This window comes from Anolis carolinensis, unplaced genomic scaffold (genome assembly GCF_035594765.1).
Source record: "Anolis carolinensis isolate JA03-04 unplaced genomic scaffold, rAnoCar3.1.pri scaffold_13, whole genome shotgun sequence".
Lineage (NCBI taxonomy): Eukaryota > Metazoa > Chordata > Lepidosauria > Squamata > Dactyloidae > Anolis > Anolis carolinensis.
In genome coordinates, this window is record NW_026943824.1 from 1,194,768 (window position 1) to 1,210,891 (window position 16,124).

Genomic DNA, 16,124 nt, shown 5'->3' on the forward strand with positions numbered 1-16,124 from the left:
TTCACAAGGGTATGCTCGATTCCGGCCACAGGGAGAGCTGCTGCTTCACCATCCACTTGTGACACCGAGTCCTTAATGGAGTACTTCTTCATTCTTCTGCACGCTGCTGGCATTTTATGGTGCCGTAAATTAGTTAAATTAGCCTTCCCACATAAAGCGGTACCTAAATTTTCTACTTGACAGATGCAACTGTCTTTCAAGCTGCTTAGGTCAACAGCGAGCTAGCCTATTCATGTTCGGGAGCTCAATCTGACCCAGGCTTCAATCTCACAACCTCTTGGTCAGTACTGATTTATTGCAGCTGGCTACTAACCAGCTGTGCCACAGCCCAGCCCATTGAAATGTAGAAATATTACCATACATTACTAATGATGATTACCGTATTATGCAAATCTAATGTGCACCCTAATTTTGGGTCATTTCATTAAAAATACGGAACATGCTTTCCTGGTCCACAGATTTTCTAATTTTCGTGTGTCTTGGAATAGTTTCTCCCCGTAGAGATGTTCAATGTGTTGTCGAAGGGAAAATTACGGACCAGGAAAGCACACCTACTGTGCTCCCCGAGTTTCCTTCTACGCTGAAGACTTCACAACCTCTGGGGATACCTGCCATAGATGTGGGCAAAGCGTCAGGCGAGAATGCTTCTGGCACATGGTCGTAAAGCCTGGAAAACTCATGGCAACCCAAAGGGACAACACAAAGGGACATATCTCGTCTCTGCCCACTTCTCCTCCAAATCCAAGAAGGAATTTCGCCGAGGAAGCATGCACAGAACACAGCTTTGTCCTGTCACTTTTATTTTCTAGCAGACACGTTTTACATAAAATTCCCCTTTTAAGTTAGCGATTCACACTTCCTGCCACAAACTAGCAGCTTTGGCAAAGGAATGGAATGAAACAACCCATAAGATAGCAGTAATAATAATAATAACAATAAAAAACCCAAATATATACCACAATCACAGCTGATTTGCACATTTCACCACAATTAAGGGGGATGGAAAGGAAAGAGAAAATCCACCAAGGCCTCGTATTCTCAGTGCTTCAAGAAGTGGCCCTCTTCACCATCTCTGTTCAAGTCTGTGCGGGATTTCTGGCCGAGGACGGGCTTCACATGATGCGCAGGCCCTGGATGGAGGACTCCAGGGTCTATGGGGAGGTGCACAGGGAGGAAGCACACAGATACATTAACCATCCTAACCGAGACCAGCAAAGCAGCGTGTAAGATTCATTAAATATATAAGCCCACACAGCATACCTTGAAGTCCCAGATGGTCATTGCTCCATCAATGCCAGTGGTGCAAAACTTGCGACAATCTCGTTTGTCCACCTCGTAAATAGACACTTGGCTGAATTGGAAAAAAAAAGTCATACAGAACAGATTTAGCCACATAATGAACAAAATGCAAATATATATCTATAGCTATATCTCACACGCAGTTTTATTATGTTTATTTATTGTATGGTTACAAGTGTTTTATTTAATATTTGTATAAAATGTATCCAGGTCTTTTCGAGCCTGGTTGTTTGGCTTGGTACTTTGATATGGCCTAAGGGCTAATCAATAAAATGTTCTTCTTCCTATAGCTATATCTCAAGCACAGAGAGAATAATCTTATTGCTTGCCACATAAGTTTAGGGCAGAGTATGGGCAAAAGGACTTGGAGGCCCGCATCTGGAACTTTGTTGCTGGCCCCTAATGTTTGATATCCTTGATTCAGTTACTTCCCAGAAAGACATATTTCAATTGGTGACGAATACAATGAACTTTCCGAAATTACACATATTTACATACACATATGACAAAGTGGGCTCAGACGTGCAGCTTGGGCTAAGTACCATCTCCTCCAGGCATCCTGCCAAACCAAAGAGGAGATGCTTGGTTTTAATTTTATGTTTACATGTGGGGTTATTCTGAATTATTTTGTCAGTAGGTGTTTGTTTTAACTTCTGTTTTATTATCTTCTTGTGTTTTAAACTGTGTATATTGTTGGTGTATTTGCGCTGTTACTTTTGTAACATTGTGAGCCGCCCCGAGTCCCCACGGGGAGATGGTGGCGGGGTATAAATAAAGTTTTAGTATTATTATTATTATTTGTTTTATTAAAGCATTGAGTGTTTGTCTTTTGTATGTTGGAATCCGCCCTGAGTCCCCCTGAGGAGATAGGGCAGAGTATAAATAAAGTTGTTGTTGTTGTTAATAATAATAATAATTGAAACACAACAAGGTGAGTCCATAGCAGACACTCTGCTGGCTGTTGTACTGGATCACACGCCGGACACTTCCCTATTATTTATTATTATTATTATTATTATTATTATTATTATTATTATTATTATTTTGCTGCATCGACCCCTTCAGACACTTTGTGGCACAAGACGGAGTGGCAATGCCATTCCTGTGGCACCCGTGCCTCTCTACTTTCACGTGGCTCAGCCCTAGTGACACCTACGTGATGCTGTTCTGGTGCAGGGTGTCCAGAGCAGTGTTGCGATCCTCAATAGTGGCTCTTTTGTCCATATTACGGAAGCGTTCCATGGCCGAAATATTGCGCTGTATGCTCTGCTTGGGGATGTCCAGCTTCGAGACGAAGGTGAGGGCACCGCGGTCGTCACAGTTGAAGAGCATCGGGCAGCAGTCATGGCCCTGGGGGTGGAAGGGGAAGAACACAGCAGGCGGTTTCAAGTGACTGCTCGAGTCTTTAGCTCAGTCATCTTCTCTCCTGCAAGTTGTGAAACTAAGCGGTGATCGTTTTTCTATGTTGTCAATGCTCTCCCATGTCCTAAAATTCTTCCTTGTGGCCAACATGCTGGACCAGGGCTTCTTAAACATTTCCACTTGGGAGATCCTCACTCAGCCATGAAGGCCAGTAGTCAACTCTCATTTCAGGATGCTTGAGGGTAAAGAAAGTAGGGAAAACCATGACTTGGGCCTTGGAGGGACCATGGAGCAGAAATGGAATGATGATCCAACAATATTGGTCTCTTACAAAGATGAACAAACTTGTAACAGAAACACATCATTGTTGCGGATACTCATGTTTACACAAATGCTATATATTTTCCTCTGTAAACCACGCAGTGGGAAATCTCAAGAAATTCTAGGTTTTGGAAGTCTCATGAATACAACAATCGTGGTCTAATTAGGAGACGAAGGCTTTGGGCTGCCTTATGAGGCTGTCTTTGTGCGGTGCCTCCTTAATCTGCCACAAGTCAAAGAAGGGAAGACACTTACAGCAGCCACCACGCTGTTCTCTGAGACGAACGACACACTCAGCAGAGGGAGGAACTCCGTTTTCAGCTGCGAGACCCTACACCCACCCCCCCACAAAAAGTGTCAGTGATGCATCACATTAAAATCTTATGTAACACTGCATTGCAAAGAGCTTATTGGGACAAAAGTTGGCATGTTCAGATGTGCCTTGGCTCCATTACTTACATCATGTTTTTGGAGGCATCTGCAACTGACACCGTGCTGTCGTGGCTGACCCAGGCAAGGCGGTTGCCACTGGCGGAGAAACTGACGCTGTGGACCCAGCCTCCACTCCCTGCACCGCCAAATTCGGACATCAGCTGCCCAAAGGGCATTTTGGAGCCCCAAGGCGTGCTGGCCGGTTTCTCATCCACTTCCTTAATGTAGGCGGAAAACACCCTGCGAAAAAGAAGCGGGACAATGGAAGATAATCCCAGGTCTGTCTCCAGGGGAAATTGCAGCCACTTCTCCCACCCACAAATTTTCACATTGCACAAAATTTTCGTATCAGAGTTTAGAGAAGTTTTTAACGAGCTTTCCCAAACGTGTGTTTGGAAATGGCTCAGTCTCATTTTGCCTCTTGCCTTTTCTCAAAGTTTAGATCTTTTCTAACTCGCATAAATGAGGCCCATCAGGTTCAACAAAAAAAAAAAAAAAAGAAGACTAGAAGCCTTCAGGGAAGACTTGCTGCACAGATCTGTCCCCCCAGGGACTCCTGTACATCAGTCATGGGAATCGACATGAAGGAGAAGACATTTTTCAGAGTATTCATCCAGAAAACCAGCCAGCTGTACTACCTCAAATGAACTGAGAGAGAAAGACCTTGAATATACCCAATACATCCCCCTGCAGTCACAGTGCTGGGAAAAAAGGCATTTCAATCTCCTCTCAGAAACTCTGGATAAGCTGCCAACGAATCCTGGAACACAGTCTGAAAAACCAGCATCCTGCATTGTACGTGACTGTGCCCGCGGAAGGCAGACCCCGTGTCACAAATGCTCGGTTAGACCAACTGGTTAATACGCCGGTCAGGAGAAGCAATCCAGTGAAGGACAGCTGTTAGCCCATCTGCATGGTTATTAAATGGTTGAGTAAACAGGGATTACGTATTTTTACTCAGTCAAAAGTTAACAGGGCCAGCAGGGTTGTTTAACTTTATATGGGAGAGCAAATTCCATTAGATGAAACCTGCAGCTAGTCAAAAGAAGATTTCAGTAAAATTAACGATATTTTTATTTGGCTGCTGTTTGCCTCATATATATGCCTGCAATCCTTCCTGTTACACAGCAATGGTAATTTCCAAAAAATAATGTGTTAATACAAACTTTTGCTCACTTTTTAAAATCAGCTTGAGTTTAAAATAGTTAAATAAGATGCAGGTGTATTCAAGACAGCGGAGGGACCCAAAACTAGAAGCATCAACAAAAATGAAGCCAGTCATTTAAAATTAGAACAGCTAGCTGAAGGACTGAACAGTGACCGTGGGCTCAATTTAAAAGAAGTACATTTGTAAAAGCCTAGGCAGACAAACTCTATTAATGTATGGAAATAGGGCATGGTAGTTAGAGGCAGAAAATGCTTTTATACTAGACACGAATAACTTATTATGGACTAGATGAGAAACGGCAGGTAACCATGACTATGAAAGAAGAAGCCTTTGATTTAATAATGTTGCCTTTTATAAGAATCAAGGGTAAGTTTCTTTCTTCCTAGCTAGCCTTCTCTTCTCTTCTCTGCTTAAGGCTTCCAAACTAAAAAGGAGCTGAAGAGGAGCTTGAACCCCTCTCTCTCCGTAGCAGAGATTCTAAGGCAGTATCAAACATTCCTAACCCACGCAGAGAGAGAGAAAGGATGAAAGATACACCGAAGAAAGCTACAAGGCACCGTCAAGAGCTGCCTCTTGAAAATCCCAGGAAATCCCAGGTTGCACCTCTAATTAAGTCAAGAATTTCAACAGCATCTCCTCGGGAAGAAAGCAAGTCGTCTACTTCACAGAACGGATGCCGCTGCAGACCCAGCAAAAGCTTCTATCAAGTGCGGATCTCCTTTATTTATAACAGCCTCTCTCAGTTTGGTGCCCTCCAGGTCTTTCAGATTCTTGTCAGTGCAGCTAACCTTTGGCAAAGACTGATTTCCATTTATAGACTGATTTCTGAGCAGAGCTCTTAGAGCAGGGAACAGAATATATGATTCAGTCCAAGGAATGGTCTCACCTGGTTGCATCATTACTTAGGTTTAGAGGTGTATTTGGGCCACAGAAAAATTGATGGCCTTTGCGTTTATTATCAATTTCCTCTTGCTTCAGCTTTTATAAAGCTGTTTCTTCACTTCATTGAGAGCAACACAATGGTACAACATATGCACTGGACAAAAAGCCCAGGCTTGGCATCTGCAGTTAGGAAAGGCCCAGGTAACAGGAGACGGGGATGCATCTACCAAGGTGCCATAATATTGTGGGTATTGGATTCAACAGACAAGCACCTGAGATGTCTTTGTACTTTCATCACATAGATAGAAATTTTAGAGAGACTAGGGCTTAAAATCCAGGTTTTTAAAACCAGTTACTGAAATGCTAGCTGCCACCTCGACTTGGAGTTCCATATCTCCAGCTAAGTTCTGCTCCATTTCCTTCGTGACATAAGAGTACAAAAAGGTTTACTTGGGGAAGTAGTTTCAAGCACCCGCAGGCAACCTGGGCACTCATCATGGAGTTTGAGAGCTGCAGTCCAACAATGTACCCTGAGCTTAAAAATAAGTTTGAGGTGATATGTATTCATATTAATGATCCCTAAATGACTGCCTAGATCCCTGACAACTACTCCACCACTGAATGCATGGCTCAATGGTTTAGAGATGACCTGGTTGGTTCTACAAGTGCAAAGAGATTCCCAGCCAGCAGCACTGTTTCCTTCAAGCTCAGCCAAGACCAATTAAAACAGCAGAGACAGCCTGCTGGGATTCTTTTGACAAACCGCACTCCACAAAAACCCAACTGCAGAAAGGAAGACCACAGCAAAGATATCCAGTGTTGCTTGGATCGTCTGATCGGGGCTAATTATACAAAACAAGCTATTCCGTCCCAAAGTCTCAAGGGTATAGGGACAGGAATGAGGAGAGTCAAATCAGAACTTCATCAAAAGAGCAGCTGAGCGGGGAGGGCAGCTACAAAAAAAAAGCCAAGATAACTGACAATAAGATGGTGTGCAATAAGCTGCAGGACAAGCCATGTCCCACATCCAATTAAAGATGACAGAATCCAGTGGGGATTTAAACAAGCTGGAATTTGTCCAGAATACTAAGCAGCACCTCATCCTTCAGATAAAAAGTGTAGTGAAACATGAGAGAAATGTAGAACTACTACAAAATCAAAAAGCACCCATGCATTTAAAGAGCATTTATTTTACGTTTGAAATCATCAGTGAGATTTTGGGGTTATCAAACCAGCAATACACTGGTCTATCTCAAGGGATGACAAAGACAACAGCCAAACCTGAAGTTAACCAAAGATTTTCTCCACTGAGACAGACACTGCAGATTTGCACTTTCAGAAGCTAAAGGTGACAAAGCTATCACACTGGCATATTTATGAAAAATTACTTGGAATACCGATGTTACAAACATCTCCAAATTGACCCTTGCTGACAGATAGTAGTATTTGCAATGCATAAATGTCAGAACCCTGCTACTAGAGCCTGGATGTGGCTCTGAGTTTCAGGGTCACTGACATTGATAAGACACCTGCGTCCCAGGACTCGGAGGAGAAACGGCTGATGGACTTGGCGGGGAATTTGCGCGGGGTTTTACTGAGCGGGAAGAGACTGTTCAAATGAGGGGGAGGGTATATAAAGGAGGGTTGGCCGGAGCCTCCCATTCTTGGCTTTTCTGATGTTCATGTTTCCTACAGTAAAAGTTCCTGGTGATACCACAAAGAGTCTCGTGTGTTCATTCAGGAGCGGCTGTGGTGAGCTGACACTAAGCCAAGAATACGGACACCATCCCGCTGTAGCGGTGAGGTGTAACATGCAAGTGGAGGATGAAGAGCTCTTGGGCGCCGGAGGAGGAAGGTCGGAAAGGGCCACTCCCGAGACGGACGCTGAGTTCCACCAGCTGGCGGCCCTGGCGTCATCCACCGCTTATGCCCAGCCAAATGGGGTAACCCAGAGGCGCGGAGTGGTGCGGGGAGATAGCACCGGAGGAGAGGAAGGTTCACCTTCCCCAGGCCCGCAAAAGATGGTGTTTCTGGAGGAGAGGATGTCGGCGATGGAGACCACCCTGGCAGTGATGTCGAGGGCGATGGAGCGCCTGGCGGTTTTGGCGGAGCCGGAGCGAGGAAGGGAACTCCGGGCTAGCTCAATGTGGGACGTGAGCATGGGAAGCAGCCAGGGCTTTGCAGACCTCCCAGCACCGAAGGGAAGGGAAATGCGAAAGGAGCCCGGTGCCCGGCCCAAGATCCAAACGAGCCTGACGCGGGTGGAGGAGAGTGACGACGAAGGGGAAAAGCCTCCGATAATCCCGGCTACGCTCCCAACTGAGACCCTGGTGCCCCTGGCGAATGCCGGGCGTGGCACAGGACAAAGGGAAGCAGCAGCGGGGCCCACTGGCCCGCAAGGGGGCTTGCGACGGGCGGAGGATTGGGGATTGCCACCACAGGGACCCCTACCGAGACGAGAGGAACTAAGGATCGAGTTTGGGGGAGAGTCCTCTGAACTGGATTTTTTCCTGACCACGGTGAGGGGCTATATGGAGGACAATGCCCACACTTTTAGAACGGAATCCAGCCGGGTACGGGCCATTGGTGCAGTGTTGAAGAGGGGAGCGGCCAGCTGGTACGTTCAACTACACGCGCGGCGCGACCCATGTCTGGGGTCACTCCGACGCTTTATGGGGGCCCTGGAGACCCGTTTCCGAGATCCACTGGAGCAGATCCGGGCGAGGGAGGAGTTGAAGACCGTCTCCCAGGGGCAGAGGTCGGTATCTGAGTATGCGGAGGAGTTCCAATGCCTCGCTGAAAAGGTGCCGGAATGGTCTGCAGTGACAAAGATAGAACTCTTCAAAGAGGGGCTCAGGCGGGAGATCCTCTCCTGGGCGGTGCATCGTGATGAGCCTGACACACTGCGCGGATGGATTCAGCTGGCGGGGCGCATCGAGACATCGCTGGCCCAGGCGAGGAGGCACCGAGGAGGGCTACAGCAGCGGCCGCAGATGAAAGAGGGGAGCCGGAAGGAGGGATCAACCCCAGCCGGGAGGAGAACGGAGCCGACAGGGAACGTGAGCACCAGCAGGAGGGGCTGCTTCGTGTGCGGCCGTTTGGGCCACAGGGCTGCCGAGTGCTGGCAGAGAAAAGGGGAAGGCGGAGGCCCGCCCAAACCAAGAGCCGTGGCAGGGAAACGCGCCGAGGAAGAACCACCGATGAGGCACCACTCGGGGGGGTTGGTAAGTCAGGACAAAGCCATGATAGTGGTCCCCATTCAGCTGGAAAGTGGCAGCAAACAAGCAACCTGCAAAGCATTTGTGGATTGTGGATGTTCCAGGAACATCATCTCCCCTGAATTAGCCGAGGGATTGGGATGCGAAAGAACGAACCTAGAATCCCCAATAGCTTTTTCGCAGTTGGACGGATCCACAGCATCGGGATCATTAGCTAAGTACAGTGCCGAAGATGTAAAGTGTAAGATAGGGAGTTGGGAAGGAAAGGTGTCATTTGTGATATCACAAATAGCCAGCTATAATGTTATACTAGGCATGCCATGGCTGGGGCAGGCCAACCCGCAAATCAACTGGGAGGATAAGAGCATGATCTTCAGGATGAAGTTGGAAGGAGGGAGCCAGGAAGTGGAAAGGGAGCCGGGGAAAAGGGGGGAGGAAGACTCTATCAGGATAGCAGAACTGGCAGATAAATTACCCCCAGAGTATCGGGATTTTGTGGACGTATTTGATGAGAAGGAAGCAGACAGTTTCCCACCGAAGCGGAGAGTTGAAGTGAAGATAGAGCTAGTCCCAGGAGCAGAGCTTCCTAAGGCAAAAATATACCCAATGTCGGCTAGGGAAAAGGAGGAACTGAGAAAATACATTGATAAAAACCTAGCGAGGGGTTTCATAGAGCCTTCAAATTCCCCTCTAGGGGCGCCTGTGTTGTTCAGGCGCAAAAAGGACCAAACGCTGAGGCTCTGCATTGACTACAGGGGCCTGAATGCAATCAGTTCTGGAAATAAATACCCCCTACCTTTAGTGAAGGACTTGATCGCCCAGTTATCGGAGGGACAGATATTCACTAAATTGGACTTAATTGAAGCGTACCATAAATTGCAGATTAAACCAGAGGACAGGTGGAAGACGGCCTTCTCCTGTGCATTCGGATTATTCAATTATCGTGTGCTCCCTTTCGGTTTGTGCGGCGGAGGCGCCGCGTTCATGCAATTAATCAACGAAGTGTTGCATCCATTGTTGTACAAGGGAGTCTTTGTTTTTTTAGATGACATATTGTTAGTATCTCGGACTAAGGAGCAACACATAGAACTAGTCAGGGAAGTCCTGCAAAAGTTGAGAGAAGCAAAACTGTATGCGAAGCTTGCCAAGTGCGAGTTCAATAAAGACCAGATAGACTTTCTGGGGTATAGGATTTCCTCCCAGGGAGTGGCGATGGACCCTGCGAAGGTAGAAGACGTGAGGGGGTGGGAAGCCCCCAAAACACGGAAGCAGCTGCAATCCTTCCTAGGGTTCGCAAACTTCTATAGAACATTTATCAAGGACTTTGCGCGCCTCACTTTGCCATTAACGGATTTGTTAAAGACTAAAGGTAGGGGAGAAACAGCCAAAGTGAAGGCCCCAGGGGCCAAACTGACCTGGACAATAGAATGCCAGGAAGCTTTCGAAGCCCTTAAAAAGCGTTTTACTGAGGAGCCTGTCCTACAGCACCCTGATATGTCTAAAGCCTTTGTATTACATTGCGATGCGTCAGACCGGGCATATGGGGCAGTTCTGCTACAGAAAGACGAGGGGGGGAACCTGAAGCCATGTGGCTATCTGTCAAAAAAGTTTAGCGATACAGAAAAAAACTGGCCGATTTGGGAGAGAGAAGCCTTAGCGATTCTAAAAGCACTAGAGTGCTGGAGACACTTCCTGGAAGGAAGTGGAACACCGTTTGAGGTGTGGACTGACCATAGAAATTTACAGTATCTAAGATCCCCTCGTAAACTATCAGCGAAGCAAATTAGATGGGCCCAATATTTCAGCCGTTTTGATTTCAGACTCAGATTCTTCCAGGGGAAACATAATATACTCGCTGACGCTCTCTCTCGGATGCCTCAGCACGGGGGAGGAATTCAGGAATCTGAAGGGAGTATTTTTCTTGATAAGCAATGGGGCCTGGCAGTACTAACTCGAGCACAAGCGGCCAAAGAAAACAAACGTACTGCCATTTCCACGGGGGGAGGAGAAATATGGGAGGAAGAGTTGAAGCGAGCGTATGGAATGGACAAATGGTTACAAACAAACAAAGAAAAGGGAGAATTGTGTGGGGATTTGGTGTTTGTAAATAAGAAATTGTATATTCCTGAATGTTTAAGACGAGAAATGTTAAGGAAGTACCATGATAACAAGGGTGCGGGTCATCTAGGCCCCACCAGGACTATTAAACTGTTGGCCAAACAATGCTGGTGGCCCGGAATGAGGAAAGACGCCAGGGGATACGTCACGCAGTGTGAATTATGTGCAGAGGGAAAAACACCACCGGGGAAGCCCCAGGGGCTATTGCAGAAGGTGGTGGAGCCCATGAGGCCATGGGAATGCGTAGCCATGGATTTTGTAGGCGAACTACCCCCCAGCAGAGGCCACAGATACATTTGGACAATATTGGACCTATTCTCAAAACAGGCACACTTTGTGGCTCTGCCAAAACTTCCTTCAGCTGAAAAACTTGCTGATTTGTATGTGAAGCATGTATATCGCCTACATGGGTGTCCCGACAAGATAATTAGTGACCGGGGAGTCCAATTTACTGCAAAATTTTGGGGAAAATTCTTACAGCTGTTAGGAGCAGAAAGGAACCTGAGCTCGGCCTTTCATCCCGCGACCAACGGGGGGGTCGAACGTACCCAACAGACACTGTGCCAATTCTTAAGGATGTACACCAATTATAGACAGGATGATTGGGCGGACCTTCTTCCGTTTGCTGAGATGGCTTTTAACGGGGCCGTACATTCGGCCACAGGTCGTGCCCCATTCGAAATAGTATACGGACAGGAGGTGGCACCTTTCCCCAGGCTACCCGAGTGGAAGGAAGGGGAGGGCCAGACCGACGAGGAATGGCCGGCCAAAATCAAGCAAGGGTGGCAAACCGTGGTAGAGGCATTGCGGGAAACACAAAAGAAGTACAAGCTCTTTGCGGATCGTAGGCGCCGAGAGGGGGACAAATTGGGCGAAGGAGATCTGGTTTGGCTGAGCACAAAAAACCTGAAATTGGGGTTCCCATCCAAGAAATTGGCTCCACGCTATATAGGGCCATTCAGGGTAGCAAAAAGAATAAACGAAGTGACCTATGAGCTGAGGCTACCAAAGGACCTAGGAAAGGTACACCCGGTATTCCATTGCAGCCTGTTAAAAAAGTATAAAGGAACTCTGGACAGCGGAGAACAATAGTTGTGTTTAATCTTTTCCTTCCAGGACGAAGGGGAGGAGGACGCCATGTCAGAACCCTGCTACTAGAGCCTGGATGTGGCTCTGAGTTTCAGGGTCACTGACATTGATAAGACACCTGCGTCCCAGGACTCGGAGGAGAAACGGCTGATGGACTTGGCGGGGAATTTGCGCGGGGTTTTACTGAGCGGGAAGAGACTGTTCAAATGAGGGGGAGGGTATATAAAGGAGGGTTGGCCGGAGCCTCCCATTCTTGGCTTTTCTGATGTTCATGTTTCCTACAGTAAAAGTTCCTGGTGATACCACAGAGAGTCTCGTGTGTTCATTCAGGAGCGGCTGTGGTGAGCTGACACATAAATGTTTTTATTGATTTGAAAAACACATCCCAAGTCTACTTTCTAAAATATTTTGGTTTCTCTTACCTGCATTTGAAATCACAGGATCCAGCTGCCAGCAAGACATTATTGGGATGCCAATCCAGACTAAGGACAGTGGAGCGAATGGGTTTCTTGATGTGCTTGCTGACCCACCTAGAGACCAGAAAAAGCAGTAAGAGACTTTCTAGTGTTGCCATTTAAGTAATGGGGTTGGCACTACACCACATTCGTTTTCTCACCAGTCATTTTCAGACTCAAAGTAGCACACAGATATGAGCCGGGCTCCACTTCCAACAGCAAATTTGTTCTCCAGGGGGGACCACTTCACAAAGGTGGCTGCACGGTTGATCCTCAGAATGACCAGAGTTGGCTTCCACACACCGTCCTTCTGACTCCAAACATAAGCGTTACGATCAGCGCCACAGGTGACAATGCGGTCACTCTTGGGGGCCCAATCAATGCCTACAAATTTGACAAAATGTGATCATTATCATCATGTATTCACTGCACATGGCACTTCATAAGCAAAGAACAACAAACAGTTCTATGTCCTCATTAAGACAGGGCACAAAAGGAAAAATCAGCTTATTTTAATTGCAAGCACTCGTTGACATGACTTTAGAATCATAACCTAGAATTAAGGGTTAACCCCAAACTAGAGCATCACACCACCCAAGCAATGTACTGTTACTTTTCTTAGATTTTAATTGGCATCCCACAGATTATGCTCACTTAAGCTTTTGTGACAAGCAAGATGACAAGGATTTTGATAAGTCCACATATGTGGGATTTCTCCCTTCCTACTGTGCTTTACAGACTAAGCTTTCTATTTAAAAAATATATAGTTCTTGATTAGAAAGAAATCCCCAGAAGAGAAGTTAAATATAGCGAGCGCGCAGGTGTTCTGGATACAAATCCATCTGTTTCTATAAGATGCTACTTCTGACCTCAAGTTGGCAATTTAAATGGGATATGTTAAAGCATCTTTCCGGGATTTTAATGAAATGTATTCTTCCCTTGATACTTAAGCTCCAACCTGTCCCTCCCAATGCATTTCTGAAATACAGTTTTTCTCACCAATTATACATTTATATCAATTTCTCTGCTTTTATGCAGAATTCATTTTTCACATTGCATCGGATAGATTATATCTCTTCGGATCAACTCTTCAGAGAAAATATCACATTTACAATGTAAAACAGTGGTACAATACCACTGTACTAAAAAGTAACAAATCCATACAAACACAGCTATCGCAAAAATGTATACTGAGTATGGGGAACAAATCAAATGAATTCACCAGTACAGGTACTGAGGAGTGATATTAACAGATATTCCTGGAAAGGAACAGGTCAACTGCATTATTTTATTCCGAACCTGAAAAAACAATATATTACATTTTATACCTGGAGATGTGAACTGCCTTTGCTAATATAAGTAAAGCATATAATTTCTTATCAATGCACAAGATAGAAACAACAGTCACTGATGTGTCTCTTACCTGTGATGTGTCCATTGTGTTCTTTCAGCTCATGAGCTTTCACCCACTGGTTACTATTCTTTTTATAGATATGAACTTCATGGTTATTAGGGCTGATGGCAATCTCTGTCAAGAGGACAAACAGATTAGCATAAAGAATGCTATCTTGTTCGTAACTTGGGGACTGCCTATATATCCCTATTAAGATTTAGTTTAACCCTTTATTATGGTAGTATGGCAATATTAACAAAACCTTTATAGACATTATTTCCTAAACAAGTATTAGTAATGGACTATTTAGTCCTTATACTATTTTTTCAGTATATTTCAAGGAAATACCTACTTAATTATGTGAATTCTACAGCCATGTTCATTTTATGAGATCCTATGTAAGATCTGAAATTCCATGAATCAAAATAGGTAACGATTAAGACAACACTCACGGGTTCGGTCTTTGTTCCAAGCATGGCAAGTGATTGGCTCTAGTAAGAACTGATGTAGAGACATTCTGAGTGGTGACTGAATTGAAGATTCCAAGCAGGGCAAAGCTGAAATTAATAAGGAGCAATGATTTACATTTGTCTTTAATACTAAGTCAATCTGATAAAACTGACAGCAAATTCAATAACAGATGCTTAAGAGGATTGTTTAAATTTTGATAGCTCGGGACAAGCAATTTTTCATGAAAATACTTGCACGTGTTGAATAAATCAGAAAGAAGGGGAGGGAGAGAAGGGAGGAAGGAAGGAAGGCAGATTGGGGTTGGACTGCAGTAATAGAGTTGGTTGTTTATTTAAAACCATTAATTAACCATAATGGGAGTGAAGTTCCCAACTCTATGATTCTATTATTGTTATTATTACTGTTATTATTATTAGGCAGAGGCTCGATGGCCATCCGTCGGGAGGGCTTGGATGGTGTCCTTCCTGGGAGACTGGGGTCCCTTCTAGCTCTATGATTCTATGACTTCATGTACAAAATTAGTAGAAATATTCTATAGCATTTCCTTCAGGCTATGAAAACAAGATGAGTGTATGTGTCTATATGTGTATATGTGTGTGTGTGTATATATATATATGTGTGTGTGTGTGTGTGTGTGTGTGTGTGTATACACACATATACAGTAGAGTCTCACTTATCCAAGTTAAACGGGCCAGCAGAACCACGGATAAGCTTAAAACTGGACATGCTTAAAATTTTATATAATGTGATTTTATTTTGTAACAGTATCTGTTTTATATGAATTGTTGTTTTGTAGATTGTTGTTTTTACACTGTTTTTAGGCATTGAATTTTTGCCTATTTATTGTAAGCCGCTTTGAGTCCCCTCGGGGAGAAAGGCGGGGTAAAAGAGATGCAAATAAATAAATAAGCAAATATTTTGGATAATATGGAGGGATTAAGGAAAAGCCTATTAAACATCAAATTAGGTTATGATTTTACAAATTAAGCACCAAAACATCATGTTATACAACAAATTTGACAGAAAAGGTAGTTCAATACGCAGTAATGTTATGTTGTAATTACTGTATTTACGGATTTAGCACCAAAATATCACGATATATTGAAAACATTGACTACAAAAATGCGTTGGATAATCCAGAACGTTGGATAAGTGCGACTCTACTGTATCTATGTATGTGTGTATGCAAATATTCCAAAATAATATTTAAAAATCCGAATTTTAATATACTTATTATGGCTTAAGAATTTCGGATTATATTCAACCTCCTTCAAAAGAAAGACATTCCTCTCAGAGGGATGAAGGAGGAACAGGCTTGGGGGAGAAAAGTAGGCCCATTCTACTCCTCCGCCCAATTATTTCGTGAAACCATAGTAACAATAGAATTTATATATATTTTTCTTAGTCAGTTATTACGAGAAGGAGTCTTCGTTCCACTCACCTTTTCCGGGGCTCGCGGACTCTGGTCAGTCAACGCGACGCCGGGGATTCTACTGCGAGGAAGGCGCAGCCGGCAAAGTAGGCCCGGCTCTTCACACTCGTACTGCGCCTGCGCAGAGCCTTACCCCAAGTAAGCGCCTTGACCGGTTTAGTGGGAGTTCCCATTCACTGCGCATGCGCCGTTTGCTGGGTTTCGGTTCAAAAAAGACTAGGAGTCTTCTCCGTTTACTGCGCCTGCGCAAAATGTTAGGCGTGCGAAGAGACCTCAAAGGCAGGCTAAGTTTCTCGCACTGCGCGTGCGCAGATAAAATCAAAGTATTTAAAGGAAACCTCAAAGAAAGGTGGGGCTGTTTGGTGAAAGGGATGGGCTGTGTGCAGAGCAAAGCCCTAGATACCTTTCCTATGGATGTACATGAAAAAGAATCTGAGCTATGTACACACTTTGTGTATATATACACACATATATACATATACCT

General features: G+C 45.0%; 2 protein-coding genes across 2 annotated transcripts; one reads left to right on the plus strand and one right to left on the minus strand.

Moving 5' to 3' along the window:
- Window positions 1–783: 783 nt before the first annotated feature.
- Window positions 784–15,787, minus strand: arpc1a (actin related protein 2/3 complex subunit 1A). Its single transcript, XM_062964482.1, has 10 exons — window positions 15,650–15,787; window positions 14,190–14,294; window positions 13,768–13,872; window positions 12,506–12,728; window positions 12,312–12,419; window positions 3,442–3,654; window positions 3,238–3,313; window positions 2,456–2,649; window positions 1,261–1,351; window positions 784–1,151 (listed from the first exon to the last, which is right to left on the minus strand). Exons 2-10 carry the CDS (start codon window positions 14,251–14,253, stop codon window positions 1,113–1,115), a joined length of 1,113 nt encoding a protein of 370 aa, XP_062820552.1. The 5' UTR covers window positions 14,254–14,294; window positions 15,650–15,787; the 3' UTR covers window positions 784–1,112.
- On the plus strand, window positions 6,919–12,196 carry LOC134294202 (uncharacterized). The gene is made up of 2 exons (XM_062964481.1): window positions 6,919–8,688; window positions 11,917–12,196. The coding sequence occupies exons 1-2, from the start codon at window positions 7,141–7,143 to the stop codon at window positions 11,956–11,958; spliced, it is 1,590 nt and encodes a 529-aa protein (XP_062820551.1). The 5' UTR covers window positions 6,919–7,140; the 3' UTR covers window positions 11,959–12,196.
- Window positions 15,788–16,124: the final 337 nt, after the last annotated feature.